Consider the following 19,614-nt stretch of genomic DNA (forward strand, 5'->3'; position numbering starts at 1 on the left):
GAGGAGGGGCCTGAGGCCACAGAGCCTCAGAGCCGCTCATATCCAGATTTCATGGAAAGGAAAAAAGAAAGAACAAACGCATTTAGCAGTGGGGAGTGTGAGCTCCCGCATAAGCACCGCAGAAACACATTCCTGGACCAAGAATTCCTGGTGGACATGCCAGCCACCCCGCCTGTGGGCCGCCCAGAGCTGCCCTAATGTCCCCAGTGAGGTGGCCAGGCCGTGGGTGGGGATGGCCTGAGTCCTCTGGGCCTGTGAAGGCCTGAGAGCTGTCCTCAGCCAGGGGAGTGAGGGAAATGGGAGCAGGAAGGCACCCGGCCCTCCCCAGAGAGTCTGAGGTGCCCGCCGGGGCTGCTGCAGGAGCAGGTTGTTCCAGCACCCCCTCCACTTTCTCCCATGTTGGGTGCAGATGCGCCAGGTTGCCCTGTGGACCTGCAGTCCCCGCGGAGGGTGTGACGCCTCCTCTCTTCTCTCTGGAGGGGCAGCTGCTCATTGGCCGGGCTGAAGGCGGGCAGAGGAACCTCCTGTAGGCCTGGTTTGGGGCTGAGAGGACTGAGGGACTGCACTTGGCTCACACTGGTGGGGGCTCTGGCGGAGCCTGGATGTGTCTGGGTGGAGGAAATGCAGGCAAGGACATGGGCCACACTGGCCGCCTGGGACCGCATCCTGCAAAGGCCAGCTGGGGCACGGGCGCAAGCCCGTCTGGGTGCCACGTTCTGCCACCTTCTGCGCTGGGCGCTGGGAGCAAACCCAGTGGGTCTTGTGGCAGGAGCCAGCCCTGTTGGGGCCTTTGAGGAGATGACATTTGACCCTTGAAAGGGGAACAGGGCAGTGAGGCTCAGGCTCCACGGACTGGGGGCGCACACAGCCAGCTGCAGGAGGCACGTGCGGCAGAGCTGGCCCGCAGTCTCGGCCCCTGGGGCTGGCAGGGGCCATAGCCAGAGTCCAAAGGGCCTTGGCCCCTCTGGGATTGGAGAGCCAGTATGGATGGGCAGGGCCGCCGCCTACGCCAGCTGTGAGCTGGTGCGGGGGGTGGGGTGGGGGGTGGTTCCCGGGAGAGCTAGGACACCTGTCGGGGTCCCATCTGCCCCCAGGCCCTCCCTGCGGCAGGCCAGAGGTTCAGTACTGGGGCTTCGGGAGCCACTGGGGAATGGGTTGGCGGTGGCTGGGCACAGTGGGTGGGCCCAGCGTCCCTGTCCTTTGTCGTGTGGGAAGCCAGAGCTGCAGGCTGTAGTTGTCCTGGCACGGGCAGCCTGTCCTGTCTGTTGTGTGCTAGGTTTGGGGGTGCCTGGAGGAGGGGGACCCATACCTTCCTTTCTGTCTGTGGAATTCCTTGGCACGGGCAGGCAGCCGGCCGGGGTGGCGCCGCGTGCTCACCCTCTAAGCCGGGGCACAGCAGGAGGACCCGTTTCCTTGGAGACCTGCTTATTTTGTCTGGGCCACAATGGAATGGGGACACTGGATGTTTTTCCTCTGAGGCCGTGGAGGTTCACATCCCTGCCGAGGTGTGGGTGGCCCCTTTTCCGCTGGTAAACAATCCCACACCTGGGGCTGTGCTTCTCCCCAGGGCGAGGCTACTGTGCCGTTTTCCTGGGCTGCTCAAAAGCCGGGGGCACTCTTGTGGGGCCGTCTGTGTCGCTGCTGCCTCTCCGGGGCAAGCTGTTAGAGCAGCCCCACCCGCAAACCTGCAAACCGGCCTGGCCCCACAGAACCCACAAACCTGCAAACTGGGCTGGCCCCACAGAACCCGCAAACGGGGGCTGGCCCCACAGAACCTGCCTTTGCAGCTCAGTGCTGAATGTTCTCGTCCCCGGTGGTACCCTGGCCTGAGAGAGGAAGGGCTCTGGGAATTCGGTCACCGACGGCTGCACACCCCGTAGGGTAGGTGGGTTCTGGAGGCCAGGCTGGAAGGCTTGGCCGAGCCACCCATCCCTGTCCCCAGCAGGCCCTGCTGGGCTGTATCCTCCTGGAGACAGGCGTGGCCACCACCCTGGGTGGTTTAGGCTGGGTCTTAGACTCGGCCACGCGGTGGTGTTCTCAACGCAGCACTGAGTGCAGGCCGTGTGGCTGGAGGGACGGGGCGTCTGCGGCACGTGTTGGCAGCCTGGGGTCTCCTGCGGGAGGGAGCCGGCAACTCGGGAGGTCCAGGGGCAGCGGCATCAGCTTCCTGGGGCTTCTGTAGCAGATGACCCCCAAGAGAGGGCTAAGTGTCCAGAACGGGTTCCTTCTGCAGCCTGGAGGCCAGAAGCCCCAAATCAAGGGGTCCTCAGGGTTGGCTTTTTCCAAAAGCTCTTGGGGAGGACCCATGGGAAGGTCCTTCCTGCCCCTTCCAACCGCTGGTGGCCCCGGCAGCCTCGGCTCGTGGCTGTGCCACTCCAGTCCCTGCGCCTGCTGGCTCCTGCGTGAGCCTCCTCTTCAGTCTCTTGCAGTCTGTGGACTTAGGGCCCACCTGGATGACCCAGGGTGACCCCATCCCGAGACCATCAATTCCATCCGCAGAGGCTCCTGTTCACAGGCCCTGGTATTTGAACACATTTTGTGGGCCACCATTTGGCCGACAACCGGGGCCACTGGGATGGAGAAATATCCAGAATCTGAATCCCAATAAGTCTGTGGGTGTCGTCACATTCAGTCTGGAGGTCACAGCTGGGCTGGAGTCGTGGGAAGGCCCTGGAAGTTCTTGGGTGTAGGGAATCCACATTCCCTCCTTCCCCAGGGACAGGTCCTAGCCTGGCCCCCGATCCCCAGAACCGCCTCACTTGGCCCCACCACAGCCAGCTCTGCAGAGAGCAGAGAGGGTGACCCTGGCCCAAGGCGATGGCTGCGCCTCACTCATCCTGAGACGCTGGGCGTGGCTGTGCATCATGGGGGCCCTGGTGGGGGTTGGGTGGAGACAGGCCTGGCTGGTCTTGGTGCCTGGGGGGCGGAGGTCTCTCTGTGGACAGCTGCCTGTTCAGAATGGGACAGGAGGTGGCTTGGTGACAGCAACCCCCGGGTCCCCAGTGTGGCCCAATTCCCCGTCTCTGTTGGTCACGGGCCTGTAGTGTGGACTCCTGGAGCTTGGCCCGAGCGCACTTGGCACATGGCAGGCGACGGTCTGTGGACAGCTCAGGGCTGCGGGCTCCAGCCTCACACACGGGCAAGTGACTGGGCCCCGCCTTCGGGGATGGACTGTGCGTGGTGGAGAGTGATGCAGAGAGGGCCACTCACCCTGGGACAGGCTCAGCTTGCAGCACAGACGGTGGTGGGCCCCAGAGAGGGTGAGCCCACCCAGAGCCTAGGAAGGGAGGGCTTTGGAGGCGCAGGGGGACGTTTGAGCTGGGCCTTGAGGGTGAATGGAAGCTTTTGGAGGTGCCCCCTTTTCCCCCCCTTACCTGCTCTCTCCAGCTGGGTCCAGTCCAAGGACCATATCTGCCTCTTTGCCCAGCCTCTGGGGGCCACCCGGAGCATTTGAAACTCATTTTGACTTTTAAAAATGATTAAGAATGTGGCCAGGCACAGTGGCTCATGCCTGTAATCCCAGCACTTTGGGAGGCAGAGGTGGGAGGATCACCTGAGGTCAGGAGTTCGAGACCAGCCTGGTCAATATGGTGAAACCCCATCTCTACTAAAAATACAAAAATTAGGCAGGTGTGGTAGCAGGTGCCTGTAATCCCAGCTACTCCAGAGGCTGAGGTGGGAAAATCACTTGAACCTGGGAGTTGGAGGTGGCAGTGAGCTGAGATCCCGCCATTGCAGTCCAGCCAAGGCAACAGAGTCAGGCTCTGTCTCAAAAAAAAAAAAAAAAGAGTAAAGAATGAAAACCTGAACTAGGAGGCTCTTGCTACATGAACGCGGCATCTGCCCAGCTCTGGAGAGCCCCCTGCCGGCCACCTTTGGCCACTGCAGCCTGCGGGGGCAGCCTGGACAGAGCTGGCTGGAACCCTGGCCTCTGTCAGGCAGCAGGGAGCGCCTTCAGCGGTTTCTCATTGCCGGGCGCTGGGCCTAGGGATCAGATGATCCGGCCTCAGAGGCTGCGTGAGACTGAATGAGGCATTTTCAGTCCTCAGAGGGTGCGAGGGGAGCCAGGAGGGGCACAGACCCCAGGCTGGGGGCACTGCGGGGAAGCTCTCTGGAGGGGTGAGCCTCAGGGGACTTCTGCAGGGTGAATAGGAGTTAGCTCAGCTGTCAGAGGGTAAGGGGTGGAGGGGGGTGAAAAGGGCACTTCAGACATCTTTGAGCATGAATGGGTGTCCCGAAGGGCTGTGTAGGAGCCCTGTTAGGTGGGGATAGGAGGCGTGAGGGTAGAGGAGGAGGAGGAGACAGGGCTGGGTTGTAGAGAGCTGGCTAATTGGACCAGTGTTTGCACCATTGTCTCGGAGCAGCAGGGAGCCATTGAAGGTGCTTGAGCATGGGGAGTGTTTTATATGCTAATGTTGACCCCGGGCTGCAGATGAGCTTGGAGGAAGAGGCTGGCAGGGGCCAGAGAAGGTTCTGGTTGAGGTCCAGAAGATGGAGGGCGAGGCTGCCCCAGGCAGCAGCTGCCTGGTTGGGGGATGGGAACCCTGTGGATTGCAGGAATGTTAACAAGGTGGTGATGGACAAGGGAAGGAGGGCCGGCCCGGGAAGGGGGGGCCTTCTAGAGTGGTGCCCCTGGACTGGGGCTGCTTCAGGAGGGCAGAGGAGGGGTGGGAGCCAACACCCACTGCCAGGCTCCAGGCCTTCCTCCGCCCGAGACCCACCAGGTGGGGCCACTCCCAAGTGTACCAGAAGCTGCCACCTTGGGGGATGGAGAGGGCTGAGGGTCATGTTATCAAGACTTCTCAGTCCTGCCCATGCCTACCTGGCATGAGCCATCCAGGACACCCTGGTCACCCCGATGTTTGTTCTCTGAGGAGCTGGGATTATGAGCACTTAAGATTCTGACATCAAGGGGCAGCCACGAGGGCACTCAAGATTATTCAAACGGAAACCGTCCTAGATCTAATTGGCTCATTGAATGTCTGCGTGGAAGCCACGAGGGCACTCAAGAATATTCAGATGGAAACCATCTTAGATCTAATTGGCTCATTAAATGTCTGCGTGGAGGAGCATTTTGTTTCTCAAGCCGGTGAGTCCTGGAGTTAGTGCAACAGCTTTTTCACTGGAGACGTGTTTCTCAGGAAGCAGGTGCGTCTGTAACGTGGGTGAGGTTTGCCTGCCGCTCAGCAACCCCAGCCTCTGTCCAGAGTTGGCGCCGCCCTGAGCCCCGCAGGTCCTGGCCTTCTGCTTGTGTTCTGCTGACTCTGTCCTGCTTCTCTGCGTCTTCCATGCTCTTTCCTCTTACCCTCACGCCTCCTATCCCCCCCAACAGGGCTCCTATACAGCCCTTTGGGACACCCGTTTGTGCTCAAAGATGTCTGACGTGCCCTTTTCACCCCCCTCCACCCCTTACCCTCTAACAGCTGAGCTAACTCCTATTTACCCTGCCACACCTAGCAGCTGGCGGCTGTTCCCTGGCTGGCAATTCTGTGGGCCAGGGATCTGGACGGGGCTCAGTGAGGACAGCTCATCTCTGCCCCATGAGGTGCTGCCTGGGGTCCCTCGGGCAGTGGCATTTGGCTATGGTGGGGCCCAAAGGCCCAGGAAAGCACTGTGCTGGCTGTTGGCTGGGTTGCCTCAGTTTCCCTCCAGGAACCTCACCCTCCGATAGGACACCTTGGGCTTCTCAATAGGTTCCAAGAGAGCAGAAGCTGCCAGGCCTCTGATGGTCTTGGGGCAGGGCTGGGAGAGCATCCCTCATGCCACTTTATGCCAGAGCCATCACTGGCTGGCTTCGATTCCGGGGAGGGAGTGGACCAGCCTCTGGAGAAGGAGCGGCCTCCGAGGGCAGGGATAGGGGAAACAGAGTGGCCGGCTTTGCTGCAGTCACACCTGTGTGATATAGCAAAATGGGGCAGGCCCTGTTCTCCCCCCTTTCCCCAAACACACAGGCAAACAGGAAACATGCGCACCCTGTCTTGGGGAAGGGGCAGGGGGGCGGTCAGCAGCCTCTCACCTAAGTCTTTCCACCCAAGGCTGAGCACTGGGGGTCTCCTGGTTATGGGCGCTTGGGTGGACACTGAGACCACAGACGGCTTGGGCTCCCTGCCGGCAAGGTGCTCAGCCTGGCAGCCGGGACGGCAGCAGGTGGGGCTCTGCCCCAGAGGAGGCGTCCGTGAGAGCACCACAGAGGGGCTGTCGGGGTCAGGGGACTGAAGGGGGCCAGAGGCCAAGAAAAGCATCATGAAAGGTGTCGTTATGTGGCCTTAGTCTGGAAAGGTCTGGGGTGTTCTAGGTGGCCAGGGGTGTGGAGGGTGGGGGTGGCAGCCTCCTGAGTGGAGATGTAGGGGTGTGGAGGGTGGGGACGGCAGCCTCCTGAGTGGAGATGTAGGGGTGTGGAGGGTGGGGACGGCAGCCTCCTGAGTGGAGATGTAGGGGTGTGGAGGGTGGGGGTGGCAGCCTTCCTGAGTGGAGATGTAGGGGTGTGGAGGGTGGGGGTGGCAGCCTCCTGAGTGGAGATGTAGGGGTGTGGAGGGTGGGGGTGGCAGCCTCCTGAGTGGAGATGCAGGGGTGTGGAGGGTGGGGACGGCAGCCTCCTGAGTGGAGATGCAGGGGTGTGGAGGGTGGGGACGGCAGCCTCCTGAGTGGAGATGCAGGGGTGTGGAGGGTGGGGACGGCAGCCTCCTGAGTGGAGATGCAGGGGTGTGGAGGGTGGGGGTGGCAGCCTCCTGAGTGGAGATGCAGGGGTGTGGAGGGTGGGGACGGCAGCCTCCTGAGTGGAGATGGCAGGCAGACCTGGTGTGCAGAGGGAGCTTTGAGCATTCCCAAGACTGTGGGGGGCTGGGTGGGAGCGGGGGTGGAGCATGAACCCAGGGAGGCCCAGCGAGAGCCTAGTCGTGCGGTGTCCTGGGAGGCCATGGCCCAAGACCTTGGCAGACCAGCATTGGAGATGGGCATCTTCCTCCAGGGCCACTGATGTCAGCTCTGCTGGCATGGATGATGGGGGTGGCTGGCGAGGGTGTCGCGTGGGCACGTGGGAGCCCAAGGCTGGCGGTGGGCTGTGCTCCAGGCCTTGCCTGGTTGACCGTGTCTTCGGGGTGAGTGACGCTCCGCAGACGCCGCATGGAATGCGGGGCCGGCTCCACTCCTTCCGTAATGTGGTTTTTTATAGTCGGGGGACTCATTGTCCCGCGGCCACTGCCAGCTGTCTGTAAGCTCAGGATTAGAGAGCCTGGCCTTTTGTGAGAGCTGGGGCTGGGCCGGCTGAGCCCTTCACAGGGAGGGGTGGACCACGGGGACAGGGAGCGACTGCCTGGCACTGAGTGAGCCAGCCAGCAGACAGCATGACGGCCTTCTCATTGCCTGCCCCCAGGGCCTGGTGTAGGCTCTCTTCTGCCCACCCTACCCAGCTTGGGGGCCCCACCCCATCACGGCCCTCATGAGCCTCTCGGGGCATCCTCCTGGACGGCATCGCAGCGGGCATTGGCCTCCCCTCCATGCCCCACCTCCAATTCTGATCAGGAGCACCTCTCACCCACAGCAGGACTGGAAGCTCTGTCGGGCCAGGAGGTGCACAGGGGGCCAGGGGACTTGGACTTGAGTCCACCTCGTGGCTGTGTGATGGTGGACAGGTGGCGTGCCCTCTCTGGGCCTCAGTGTCCTTTTTGCTAAAGTAGGAATGGCGCTGTCCCGTGACCCAGTTTGGGGACACTACGTGGAAGGAAGCATCCACAGCACAAGGTGCCGCTCGCCCTCGTGTGCCCGGGGTGGCTGCCAAGGGGTTGGCAGCGTCGCCACGTGTCGGGGCTGGCCTGAGTTCCGTGTCCCTGGAATCTACAGCCTGTGTTCCGTGAAGGCAGAGCATGACTGGGCAGCAGGCAGTGGGGGTTCTAATGCCGAGATTTCCCTTCCCCCGGACTCCTGCCCGCCCCGGCGCCTTCCCTCCTGCGTACCTTTCTTTGGGCAATGGGCAGAGGCCCCGGAGCGGGCGGGATTCCTGTGAGGTGACGCCAGCCGGAGTGTCCAGCTGGGTGCAGCCAGCCCAGTGGCCCATTCACGCGGCCGCCAGGGCTTCATTCACCCCTGGCCGGGAGGGCAGCGCCCCCGTGACTCGCAGCTGGGGCTTCTCCACAGGTGGCGGCTGCATCGCTCTGCCAGTGACGCTGGGCTGGTCCCCGGGGGCCCTCCTGCTGCTGTGGGGGTGCAGGGGTGGATGCTGGCCCCAGGATGCTGCACACGGCCTCAGGGCGGCACCCACACACTGGCAGCTCCAGCTTCCCCTGAAAGATGACCGAGGAGGTGGGGAGGACGCGGTGCTGGCCAGCATGTGTGGGCAGGTGCCGTGCCACACCTTTTACAAACATCTGAATGCAGCCCTCCCGACAGCCCGGGGGAAGGAAGTGCGGTCACATGGCAGCCTTCCTGGGATGTGACCCCAGCTCCAGGTGGCACAGCTCCCTTCTCCTGTGGCCTTGGAGCCCTGAGGGGACCCTACTTGATGTCTCTGGGGTCTCCTGGCTGCTTCATTTGCCCTCAAGACGGCTGTGGGGGTGGGGTCGCTGGGACCTTGGGGCAGAGGAGGGACTGATCAAGTGCCTGCTGGGTGGCAGAGCAGCCACATCCCCCCATCCCCCCAAGCAAGCCCGGAAGGCAGGTATGTGGGCGGGGGCACCCATCTGTCCAGGGCAGGGCACCCCCTCCCTCCTCCCCATGCCCTTTCGGCTACAGGACCTAGGATGGGCGGGGCAGCACTCACCCCAGCGCCCAAGTTTGAAGGGTGCGGCGGGGTCCCTGGGGAGTCCAGAGGCTCTGGGGACCCAGCTTCACAGAGCCAGGCGGGGTGTCGGCTCTGGGCACCCGGATTTGCGGGGCCAGGCGGAGTGTTGGCTCTGGGCACCCAGATTCGCGGGGCCAGGCGGAGTGTCGGCTCTGGGCACCCGGCTTCGCGGGGCCAGGCGGGGTGTCGGCTCTGGGCATCTGACTTCGTGGGGCCAGGCGGGGTGTCGTTGTCGGCTCTTGGTGGAGTTTGCTCCGGTTTCCGGTGTTCCTCCTCTTCAGGGTCCCCAGCCCGTGCTCAGGCTAGGCTGACCTGTCTCTGTCCTTCCTCTGCAGGGGCTGGCGTCTTCTTCCTGTCCTCGGCCGAGGGGGAGCAGATCAGCTTCCTGTTCGACTGCATCGTCCGAGGCATCTCCCCCACCAAGGGCCCCTTTGGGCTGCGGCCGGTTCTACCAGGTGCGTGTGGGAGCCTGGCCGGCCGGGGAGGGTGCGCTCGGCGGGCTGTGCGACGTCCTGGGGCGGGGGGCCACAGTGATTTGTCAGCCCCAGTTAGATGGCCACCCTCCCCACCCCCAGCTAAGGAACCAGAACCTTTCCAGGCCAGGACTGCAGCCTGGGCTTCCGCAAGCCCTGCTGAGGGATTCAGAGCAGCGGGGGCTGGGCTCGTACCTGCAGGTGCTCTCCCTCGGGGGTCCGAGCTGTTGGAATGCTTGGGCCTAGAGCTTTCTGGCTGGGACAGTCAGCCACAGCTGCCACTGTGCAGTAAGAGACCCTCTGACCCACCACCACCATCTTCCACTCCCAGGAGCAGGGAAGGCCTTGCCCGAGCTCGGTGGCCCGGGGGCAGCTGGTCTGACTCTGCAGCTGGGGTCAGGACTGGCTCTGCCTGAGCCCGGTGTTTAGGCCCAAGGCCACCTCGGGAGGTCCCCTGGCTGTGGGGTCTCAGGACACGGGCTGAGGGGGTCTCGTCTTGTCTCACCCACACTTCCTTGGCTGTGGCTGCGGCACTCTCTGCAGGAGTCCTTGGCCACGGATGTTGCTGGACCCCAGAGGGGCTCTGGTGCCTGGGCACGGTGGGGCTCCCCAGGTCGGGGCAGGTGCTGGGCCAGGTGCCTGCATGGGCTCTCTCAAATGCTCCTCTAGCTCCACGAAGGCAGCGCTTGACCCAACGTCCAAGTGAGGCCAAGGCCTAGGCCACGTGGCGGGTGAGCAGCAAGCTCACATGTGGTGCCTCCTGGCACTGGCACCCCCGCCGTGGCGTGGCGGGGAAGGGTGACTGGGAGGGCAGAGGCGAGCGGCATGTGGGGTGGGACCTGGGCCTCCCTTCTTCTGACCACAGCCCCCAACGCCCCCTGCCCACACCAGCAAAGTCCCGCTGGGGGCAGCCCTGGGAGTGGGGAGGTGGCATCTATGGCCAGCGCCCTCCCCGCTGCCCCACCATGCTGGATGGTGCAGCTGCACCCCTGCAGGTGTCTTCCTGCCTAGTGGATGCACCCCTGCAGGTGTCTTCCTGCCTAGCGGCTGCAGGCAGGAGTGGATGGTGTGGTCAGCGTGGATCACGTGGTCAGTGTGTTTGGCTGTGCAAGGCGAGTGTGTGCAGAGTGCAGGGCGGGGACAGGGCTGGGCAGGGGCAGCAGGAGGCTGAGCAGGGCTCCCTGCTCTCTCTTGCTCCCCTCAGGCAGTTCCCGGGGAGCAGAGGGAAGCAGGGAAGCAGTACTGGGCAGAGGATGCCAGGGAGGGTTTGCCTGGGACAGCCACTAGATGGGACAGGCTTCACTGCAGGCAGCACGCGGGCCGGCCCCAGGCAGGGCCATTGCTGACGGCTGGAGGGGGTTGGGCTGACCAGAAGTCCCAGACCCCACTCCAGAGGACATCTTTGTCAGAGTCAGCTGGGAGCTCTCAGAAAGCTCTGTTGTCAGGGCCTCGGCCTGCAGCTGTGCCCCCCCCTGCCAGCTGTGCCCCCAAGCTGTGCCTCTGCAGGTGTGTGGGGGCCTCAGGCCACCCGGAGGTGCTGGTTGAGCTGGGACACTATGCTGGGCAGCACCCCGCCAGAGAAGCCGTGGGCCCAGCCCCCACAGGCTGGACTTACTGGAGGGTCTGGGCTGATGGGTTCATCTGCCTGTGCTGGCAGCACACCGGAGCCCTGTGATCACAGGACTCCCACAATACAGCCCTGCGGGCGGCATCCTCAAGCTCTGGGCTTTCTGCCGTCCTCCTGTGCTGAGCCTGCTGTGACCCACTGGAGGGGCCAAGAGATGCAGGAAGTCCAGCCCCTTGGTCTTCCGCATGTGGACACCGAGGCCCAGAGGCAGCCAGACCCACCAGGAGCAGGAGGGAAGGGCTCAGAGGTCTGGGGTCCACCACGCTCCGAGCATGGCATGCATGTTACCTTCTTGGCCTGGCCTCCACGGGGGTGCACCGTTGCTGCACCCCATTTTGCAGACGAGGGTGAGAGGCTCAGGGGGCGTGTGGTAGAGCTGGGAGTCGATCCGTGTCTTGCTGGCCCACCAGTTACTGGACGGGAAATGGTGGCAGGTTGTGTCCTGCATCCTGACCCTGGTGTCACCGAGGGGCCACTCTTCGTCCTACCTGTGGGGCTTTGGCTTTGGGGGTGGCCCTGGTCGGAATGTCCCAGGGCTGAGGGGCAGTTGTGCCGTCCTGTCACTGTGCTTGTCTTCAGCCTGGACCCTCAGTGCACCAAGGAGCCAGGACTGGTGCCTGCTGTCCTGCCCACGTGGCTGAATGTGTCTGTGAAAGTGCCAGGAGCTGCTAAGCCGTGTGGCCTGTGGGCTCCATGGCCACCAGCAGGCCGTGTCAGGAGGGACTGATGCCTGAGCTGGCACAGCCTTGGCTGCCATCGCCTTCCACCCTCCCAGGCACAGGCAGGGAGGGGACAGGAGAGAGGCTTGTGCCACCCGCATCCCTGTCCCCGGCAATGCTACAGACAGGGCCACAGGGTCTTGGGCTGGCAGGGCCCCAGGCTGACTGGGGCAGTGCCTTGGAGTGGCCATACCCAGAGGTGAGGGAGGCTCCTCCAGGCCCTTGTGTTCCTGGGCCCGGTGCTGTGAGCTCTCACCTGCCCGTGGGGAGGGCCCTGTTCTGAGGTCCTGATGGGGCCTCCTGTTGTGCGCAAGGGCCCCAGCTGGGCACCTGTGTGGGCTGAAGGCGTCAGCAGAGGACAGTGTCCTATCAGGGACAGGGCCTCTTCAGCCTAGATGTGAACCTGGACAGGGACACCATTGCTTTCTGTTTGTTTCTCCGGAGCGCTGACTATGGGGTCGGGACGTCTGGCTCCAGCCTCCGCCAGGCTGGGTTCTGTCCGCTGAGGCTCTGATCTAGGTGTCCCAGGCTGGGGACTGTACCTTCTGGTCCTCTGTGTGCTGCAGAATTTGGTGTAAACTTTTCATGCTGCCACTGCTCCTGGACTTTGGGGAGCAGGTCCTTGGACCTGTTTCGGCTCAGTCCTGCAGGTGCCCCCAAGGTGGGTGTCAGGAGGTGTGTTCTGGAGGCCCAGAGGAGGCCACTTGGAGCAGGACGGGGTCGGTTTGCTCTTGCGGGTGTGGCTGTGGCTTCCCTGCCAGGGAAACTCTTTGGGATGGCTGTGGCCGTGGGTGCTGTGGATGTGGAAGGGGCAGGGTCTTGAGCCCTGCTGTTTGGAGCAAGGTAGCCACTTGGCCCAGTGTTCACATCACTTAGTGCCTGGGACATCCCAGCACGGGCGGGGGCTTGGGGACCAGGGCAGTGATGCTGAGGCTCGCGGCAGCGGTGCTGAGGGGCCAGTGAGAGGTCCCACCCTGCCTGGGCAGGAAGGGGAGGTTTCCTGCCACTCAGTCCCAGAGGACACATGGACGATGAATAGAGAGGGCGAGGCTGGTGCTCCCTGGATGCAGCCCTGAGGGGAGGGGCTAGGTGGGGCTGAGGGTCCGCAGACCACCATGCACCGAGCCTTGGGCACAGTATGAGTCTCCATCCGAGACCCCAGCGAACGGTGGGGACACTGCAAGGTGGGCTGGCATTTCCCCAGGCGGAGGGGAGCCTGTGAGAAATGGGCACCGTGAATGAGGGGCAGGCAGCCCCTCTTGCAGCGAGGCCGGCCCTGGGGATGGGGGAGGGGCTGGTCATTTTTTGGAACAGAAAATTGAAAAACTCGGTGGTGAGGAAGATGAGGAAGAGGGGTCTGGCTGGCGTGGGGTCCTGGTGAGTGGGCAGGTGGCAGGGCCATCCACGGGCACAGGGACCCAGCTGGGCGGATGGTGGCCTGGATAGGGGCAGTGTGGGTGTCTGCGTTTGAGGCCCAGCCTCTGGGATGAGGCATCGGGAGGAGCGGGGACTCCCAGGGGACTGCCACTCCACAGAGGGGGATAACCACTGAGTCAGGCTGGGCCTGGTGCCTGCGGGCGAGGGTAGGCGGTGGTGGCCGCCCCCTCCACCGAGTCTTCTCTCTGCTGCAGACCCAAGTCCCCCGGGACCCTCGACTGTGGAGGAGCGTGTGGCCCAGGAAGCCCTGGAAACCCTACAGCTGGAGAAGCGGCTGAGCCTTCTCTCACATGCGGGCAGGCCGGGCAGTGGAGGTAGGGCCAGGGGCTGACCTGGGCTGTGGGACCTCGGCTAAGCCTCCAGCAGGAGAGCTCAGGAGGCATCCATGCATGTGTGGGGGCTGCAGGTTCCCTCTGCTCATTCATTCATTCCTTCTATCTCCTGCTCATTCATTCTTCCCCCATCTCCCTGCCCCGCCCTGCCCGCTGCTCATTCGTTCTTCCTTCCCCCACCACCCCGCTCATTCGTTCCTTCTCCTCCTGCTCATTCCTTCCTTCTTCCTCCTGTTCATTCATTCCATTTCCCCCCACTCATTCCTTCCTTCCTTCTCCCCCCTGCTCATTCATTTCTTCATTTCCCTCCTGCTCATTCATTCCTTCCTTCCTCCTGCTCCTTCATTCCTTCCTTCCCCACCCCTCTGCTCCTTCATTCCTTCCTTCTTCCTCCTACTCATTAATTCCTTCCTCCCCCCATTCATTCCTTCCTTCCCCCCATTCCTTTCTTCACCCCCTCATTCATTCCTTTCTTCACCCCCTTATTCCTTTTCTTCCTGCTCATTCATTCCTTCCTCCACCCCCCCGCTCATTCATTCCTTTTCTCCCTGCTCATTCATTCCTTCCTTCTATGCCTACTCATTCATTTCTTCCTCTGCCCCCCCCCCGCTCATTCATTCTTGCCTTACCCCCATTCATTCCTTCCCCCCACCCCCTGCTCATTCAGTCCTTCATTACCCTCCTGCTCATTCATTCCTGCCTTCCCCCCATTCATTCCTTCCTTCCCCGCTCATTCATTCCTTCATTACCTTCCTGCTCATTAATTCCTTCCTTCCCCCCCTCATTCATTCCTTCCTTCTCCCCCTGCTCACTCACTCTTCCTTCCCCCCTCTCATTCTTTCCTTCTCACCCATTCCTTCCTTCTCCCCCGCTCATTCATTCCTTCCCCCCCACCCCACTCATTAATTCCTTCCTTCCACCCCCAGCCCTGCTCATTCCTTCCTTCTCCCCCTGCTCATTCGTTTTTTCCTTCTTTCTCTGCTCATTCCTTCATTTCTTCTCCCCCCTGCTCGTTCATTCCTTCCCTCCCCCCGGCTCGTTCATTTCTTCATTTCCTCATTTCCCTCCTGCTCATTCATTCCTCCCTTCCCCACCCCCCTGCTCATTCATTCCTTCATTTCCCCCCACTCATTCCTTCCTTCTCCCCCTGCTCATTCATTCCTTCTCCTGCTACTCATTCATTCCTTCCTTCCTCCCCTGCTCATTCCTTCTTCCTCCTGCTCATTCCTTCTTTCCTTCTCCCCCTGCTCATTCATTCCTTCCTTCCCCCCACTCATTCATTCCTTCATTACCCTCCTGCTCATTAATTTCTTCCTTCTCTCCTCTGCTCATTCATTCCTTCCCTCTCCCCCTGCTCGTTCATTCCTTTCTCCCTTCCCCCCATTCCTTCCTTCCCCACCTCGCTCGTTCATTCCTGCCTTCTCCCCCTGCTCATTCCTTCCATTTCCCTCCTGCTCATTCATTCCTTCCTGCTCACCCCAGCTTCCTTCTTCCCCTGCTCATTCCTTTCTTCTCTCCCTACTCAATTTCCCTCTTGCTCATTCATTCTTTTCTTGTCCCTCTGCTTATTCCTTCCTTCTCTGTCTGTTCATTCATTTCTTCCTTCTCCCACCCATTCATTCCTTCCTTCCTTCACTTACGGTTCCACATTTACTAAACTCTGGTCTGAGGTGCTGATGGGAAGGGTGGTTCTGCCCTGAGAGCCTTTGAATCCTTTCCTGCCCACCAGCTTGTGGCTGGGGGAGACCAAGGCCCTGCGTGTTGGTTTTACCTTCTGTGCCCAGACAAAAGGCTCTAAGGCAGGTGAGCTGGCTGCCCAGGAGCAGAGGCACCTCCTCAGCTGCCGGTGGCCCTGGCTCTGTTGCCATTGTGGGGAGAGGAGGTGGTGGAAGGGGCTGGCAGAGCAGGAGGGGCTGCTGTGCTCCCCGAAAGGTGGCTGCATGGGTGACCTGTGTTCCCAAGTGCAGGAGCCGTGCTGGTCCGGCCAGTGCCCTCTGATCACTGCTTGTCCCCCAGAGGGCACCAAGCAGACAGTGGTCATCTCCCCTCCTGCCCTGCCCCAGGAGGAGGGGACTCAGGTTTGCAATAAGCTTTTGCCTTCCTGGGGGTGACTCACAACTGCTTTCCACTTGGGAGCCCTGGAAGGCAGAGCAGGTAGCTTAGAGACGCAGCAGAGATGAAAGTGGCTTTCCCAAGAGCACGGGAGGGGCCCGGCCTGGCAGGCGGGAGGCAGCCTGGGATCTGCATTGGGTATGCTTCTCATCCCCAGCAGGGAGGGAGACTGGGAGTGAGGCAAGGACGCCAGCATGGTGAGGGCAGGGGGCGAGTCGAGGTGTGTGGGCACAGCTGGTGCCTCGTGCCCAGGCTGGCAGGGCCTGGGAAGTTCTTGGGGAAGGGATGTCCAGACCAGCCTGGGGCCCTGATGGTGCGGAGGGCAAGCTGCCCCAGGTGGCCCTGGAAGGTAGTCAGGATGGCTGGGTATGGAGCGTGGGTCTGTTAGGCAGGGAGGGTGGGGAGCTCTAGGGAAGGGGAGGAGGCTGGGACCAAGGTAGTGGCAGGGGTGCTAAGAGGGAGGGGCGCAGGCCCTAGGAGAACAGGTGGCAGAAGGACAGGAACGGACAAAGAACAGGAGTGGATGAGGGGTGGAGGGGTTGTTGTTGGTGAAGCCAGGTTTCTGCTGTAGCCCCCGGGGCTTGGGGGCTGGAAGGGGTGGGGCGAGACCAGAGAATGCTGGCCTGTGGGGGTCCAGCAGGCATCAGCCACGTCCTGCCCAGACCCCTGTACCCCCACAACTGCCTTGGCTTCCTGCTCTGTCTCAGGGGATGACCGCAGCCTCTCCAGCTCATCCTCAGAGGCCAGTCACTTGGACGTCAGCGCCAGCAGCCGGCTCACCGCATGGCCAGAGCAATCCTCGTCGTCGGCCAGCACGTCACAGGAGGGGCCTAGACCAGCAGCTGCCCAGGCCGCCGGGGAAGCCATGGTGGGTGCCTCAAGGCCACCCCCCAAGCCGCTGCATCCGCGGCAGCTGCAGGAGGTCGGCCGCCAGAGCTCCTCGGACAGCGGCATCGCCACTGGCAGCCACTCCTCTTACTCCAGCAGCCTCTCGTCCTACGCGGGCAGCAGCCTGGACGTGTGGCGGGCCACAGATGAACTGGGCTCACTGCTCAGCCTGCCAGCAGCGGGGGCCCCCGAGCCCAGCCTGTGCACCTGCCTGCCCGGGACAGTCGAGTACCAGGTGCCCACCTCCCTGCGGCCCCACTATGACACACCACGCAGCCTTTGCCTGGCTCCCAGAGACCACAGCCCCACCTCGCAGGGCAGCCCTGGCAACAGTGCGGCCGGGGACTCAGGCGGCCAGACGTCTGCTGGGTGTCCCTCAGGCTGGCTGGGCACGAGACGGCGGGGCCTGGTGATGGAGGCCCCCCAGGGCAGCGAGGCCACACTGCCTGGCCCTGCCCCCGGCAGGGAAACAGGCGGCCCCCACGCGGGGCCACCCCTGGCTTTCTTTTCGGCATGTCCAGTCTGTGGAGGACTCAAGGTAAACCCCCCTCCTTGAGAGCCGAAGATCCGGCCCCGCGGCTGCAAAGGGGCTGAATTTGCCCCCAGATGGGAGAGGAGGTGGCGCCAGCCTCCTTGCAGACGGGTGCTCGGTGTTCTGTGGGAGGGACCGGGGGTCTCCTGGAGAGGGGAGCTGGAGGGTGCGCCCTGTGGCTGCCAGTGGAGGAAGGGGCTGACTTGGGGAGGTGAGTTCTGGAAGGCAGGGGCTCTGGGTCCGGCAGGTCGGGGTCACCAGAGCCCCAACGACCAGCTGCTTCACTCCGTGTCACCCACCCCTGAGGATCAGGTGAGTGCTGCACCTCTGCTGGCTCGCGCCTTGCACTGGGGTGCCAAGGGCTGGAGGCCCTGCTGCTGGCCTTGTCCTCCCCATCACCTCTCTGGGGCAGTCACACCACCTGTTAAGCACCAAGCTACCATGGAGGCTCCGCCCACCTGGGCTCCACCAGCTCAGCCCCCCTGGGCTCTGTGTGCGCTGGGCCTCATCCCCATCTATGGGAGGAAACTGAAGCTCAGGAGGCTGCGTGGCTTGCGGGGTCTCTGGGTTCTGGGCCCCACTGTTTCCCCAGTGAAGCCCTCGTGGGAAGGTTCTGGGAGCAGGTGGTGTCCTCAGAGCAGCCTTGCCTGCTGACCCCACTGGGAGAGGCCCCGTGCCTCAGGCCCCTGGTGGGAGCTCCGCTGGCTCCTGTCTAAGCCTCCTTGCAGGGCCAAAGGCTGGCTTGGCCTGTGTTTGCCCTGGCCCAGGCCTCAGCCCCTGCATCGGAGGTGGGGCTGTGTTGGGCCCATTGTCCCCTGCCCTGGGTGGCTTCCTCTTGCACAGCCTGGAGCCTGCCCTGACCACAGCCCAGCAGCTCCCTGTGAACACCTCGCTTTGTCCCTTCACTGTTGGCTGTTTCTAAACCCAGACACTGTAATAGACTGGAAATAAAATGTTCTTTTCTTACCACCTTGTCCCAGTCCGTTGCCCAGCCCTCTCCGCCCCCTCGCCCACCCTCCACGTGGGGCCTCTGCCTGTATGCGAAGTCCCCGGGCCCGGCCTCCCTGGCCTTTATCTCAGAGAGTGCGAGAGGCCTCGTCTGTCTTGTGAGCCTTGGGCCTGAATGCTGTGGTGTGCGGAGAGGCAGCTCCGGGCAGCCCTCGGGCTGGGATGTGCATGTGTGGTGTGTGCATGTGTGGCACATTCCTGGAGACCACAGTGGGGTCTGCAGTAGTCCCTCAGGCTCAGGCACGGGGCTCCTCAGGTCCCGGTGAGGGCGGACCTCAGGAGGGGGCTGGCTCTGAGACCAGGGCCCCTGCCCTGCCTGTCTTCCCTACATGGGGCCGAGTTCCAGGCTTGTCTCAGTCCCCCCTGCACATCTGTGTGGGTGCCTGCCTGTCCCCTTGCCTGCCAGCCTGTCGGGGACTGACTCTGAGCGGGGAGTTCTGGAGGGCTTCTGCAGCAGTGCCTGGTGAGCAAGCGTGGGCTTTGGGGACTGAGTTTGGGCCACATCCACTACCTGCTGGCTGGGTGACCCTAGCAAGCCCCGCCCCTCTCTGAGCCTCAGTTTCCTCTTGCAAACGGGATGACAGACCCCGCCTCACTGGGCTGCACTGAGGGTCTGATGAGGTCATTCTTCAGGCGCTCAATAGCTGCCCGTCACCATTACCCCTGCTGCTGTCACCTCCGGAGGTGGCCGCGCCAGTCTTGTTGCAGGACGAGTGAGGCTGTGGCTCCTTTGCTGGGGAGCCAGGCCCTTCCCGCCAGTCTTCATCATCCACGCTCAGCCCTCTCTGTTCCCACGGGTCGCCTGCCCAAGGCTAGTGGGGGCAAGGTCCCTCTGATGAGAGCAGACTGAGGCACCCCACAGCAGTGGCCTGGAGTCATGGGGCCTCTTGCCTGGCGGGGCTGGGCCCCTGGACAGCCTTTCCCTGTGGGGATGCGGCCGGGCCATCTGCCTCTCTTCACGATGCTCGTGAGTGGGCCTCGCTCCGGGCGTCTGAAGGTTCTGGCCACCGCCTGCTACGGCAGCCCAGGGTCTCCAGCCTCAGTACCCAGTTCCCAGGTGGGTGGCCAACAGGCTGGGGACTTCTCCTCAGGTCAGGGGCAACCAGATGGGGCAGACACTGGTTCTGTTTTCTTGACGCCCCTGGAGCACCTGGGCCTGGCCAGGCAGGGGACAGGGTGGACCTTCGCTGGTTCGGGCTCTGCACCATCCACACCTACCCTCCTGGCCCCCCCGGGAGCAGCTGGGGAGGGGCCCCCTCAGGAGCCTGTGTATGTGATGAGCTCAGGGGGTGTCGGCCTGTTGTCAAAGGTTCTCAAAGTCTAGACCAGCTCAGTTTGCTCAGGGGGCCTCGTGTGAGGGTCCCAGCCCTGTGACTGTCTGCCCTTGAGTCTGGCCTGCACCAGTGCTAGGTGCTGAGCCCCCATTTCCGGCCTCCCAGCCCCCACCCACGAGGCCCCTCAGAACAGGAGGGTGCTGTGCCTTCTTTCTAGCTGCCGGAGCCCATGTGGGACATTGTCTTGGGCTGGCCCCACTTCTGCTCATCTGGGCTGGAGGTGGGCAGGAAGCCTCTGCTCAGCCGTGGGCCGCTGTCCCTCCCGCAAGCGCCCTTCAGACCCCACCCCAGGCTCCTCCAGGGACTTGGGGCACCCCGTTAGGCACAGCCCACTTCAGAGGCCCAGGAGAAGGTCGCCTGCAGTGTCAGGGAACTT

General features: G+C 62.8%; 1 protein-coding gene across 6 annotated transcripts in view; it reads left to right on the forward strand.

The window, feature by feature from the left end:
- DOK7 (docking protein 7) overlaps positions 1 to 19,614 on the forward strand; it is a 40,329-nt gene that overhangs the window by 15,509 nt on the left and 5,206 nt on the right. For 3 of the 6 annotated variants that reach the window (XM_034958281.3, XM_055111163.2, XM_034958283.3), the window contains 3 exons: positions 9,112 to 9,231; positions 13,227 to 13,346; positions 16,184 to 16,902. In XM_034958281.3, the coding sequence (XP_034814172.3) occupies positions 9,112 to 9,231; positions 13,227 to 13,346; positions 16,184 to 16,902 (959 nt within the window). Of the gene's footprint in view, positions 1 to 9,111; positions 9,232 to 13,226; positions 13,351 to 16,183; positions 17,863 to 19,614 lie in introns of those variants that run through there. The other 3 variants (XM_055111164.2, XM_063603675.1, XM_063603676.1) reach the window with 3 other exon arrangements.

Source organism: Pan paniscus, chromosome 3 (genome assembly GCF_029289425.2).
Source record: "Pan paniscus chromosome 3, NHGRI_mPanPan1-v2.0_pri, whole genome shotgun sequence".
Taxonomy (NCBI): Eukaryota; Metazoa; Chordata; class Mammalia; order Primates; family Hominidae; genus Pan; species Pan paniscus.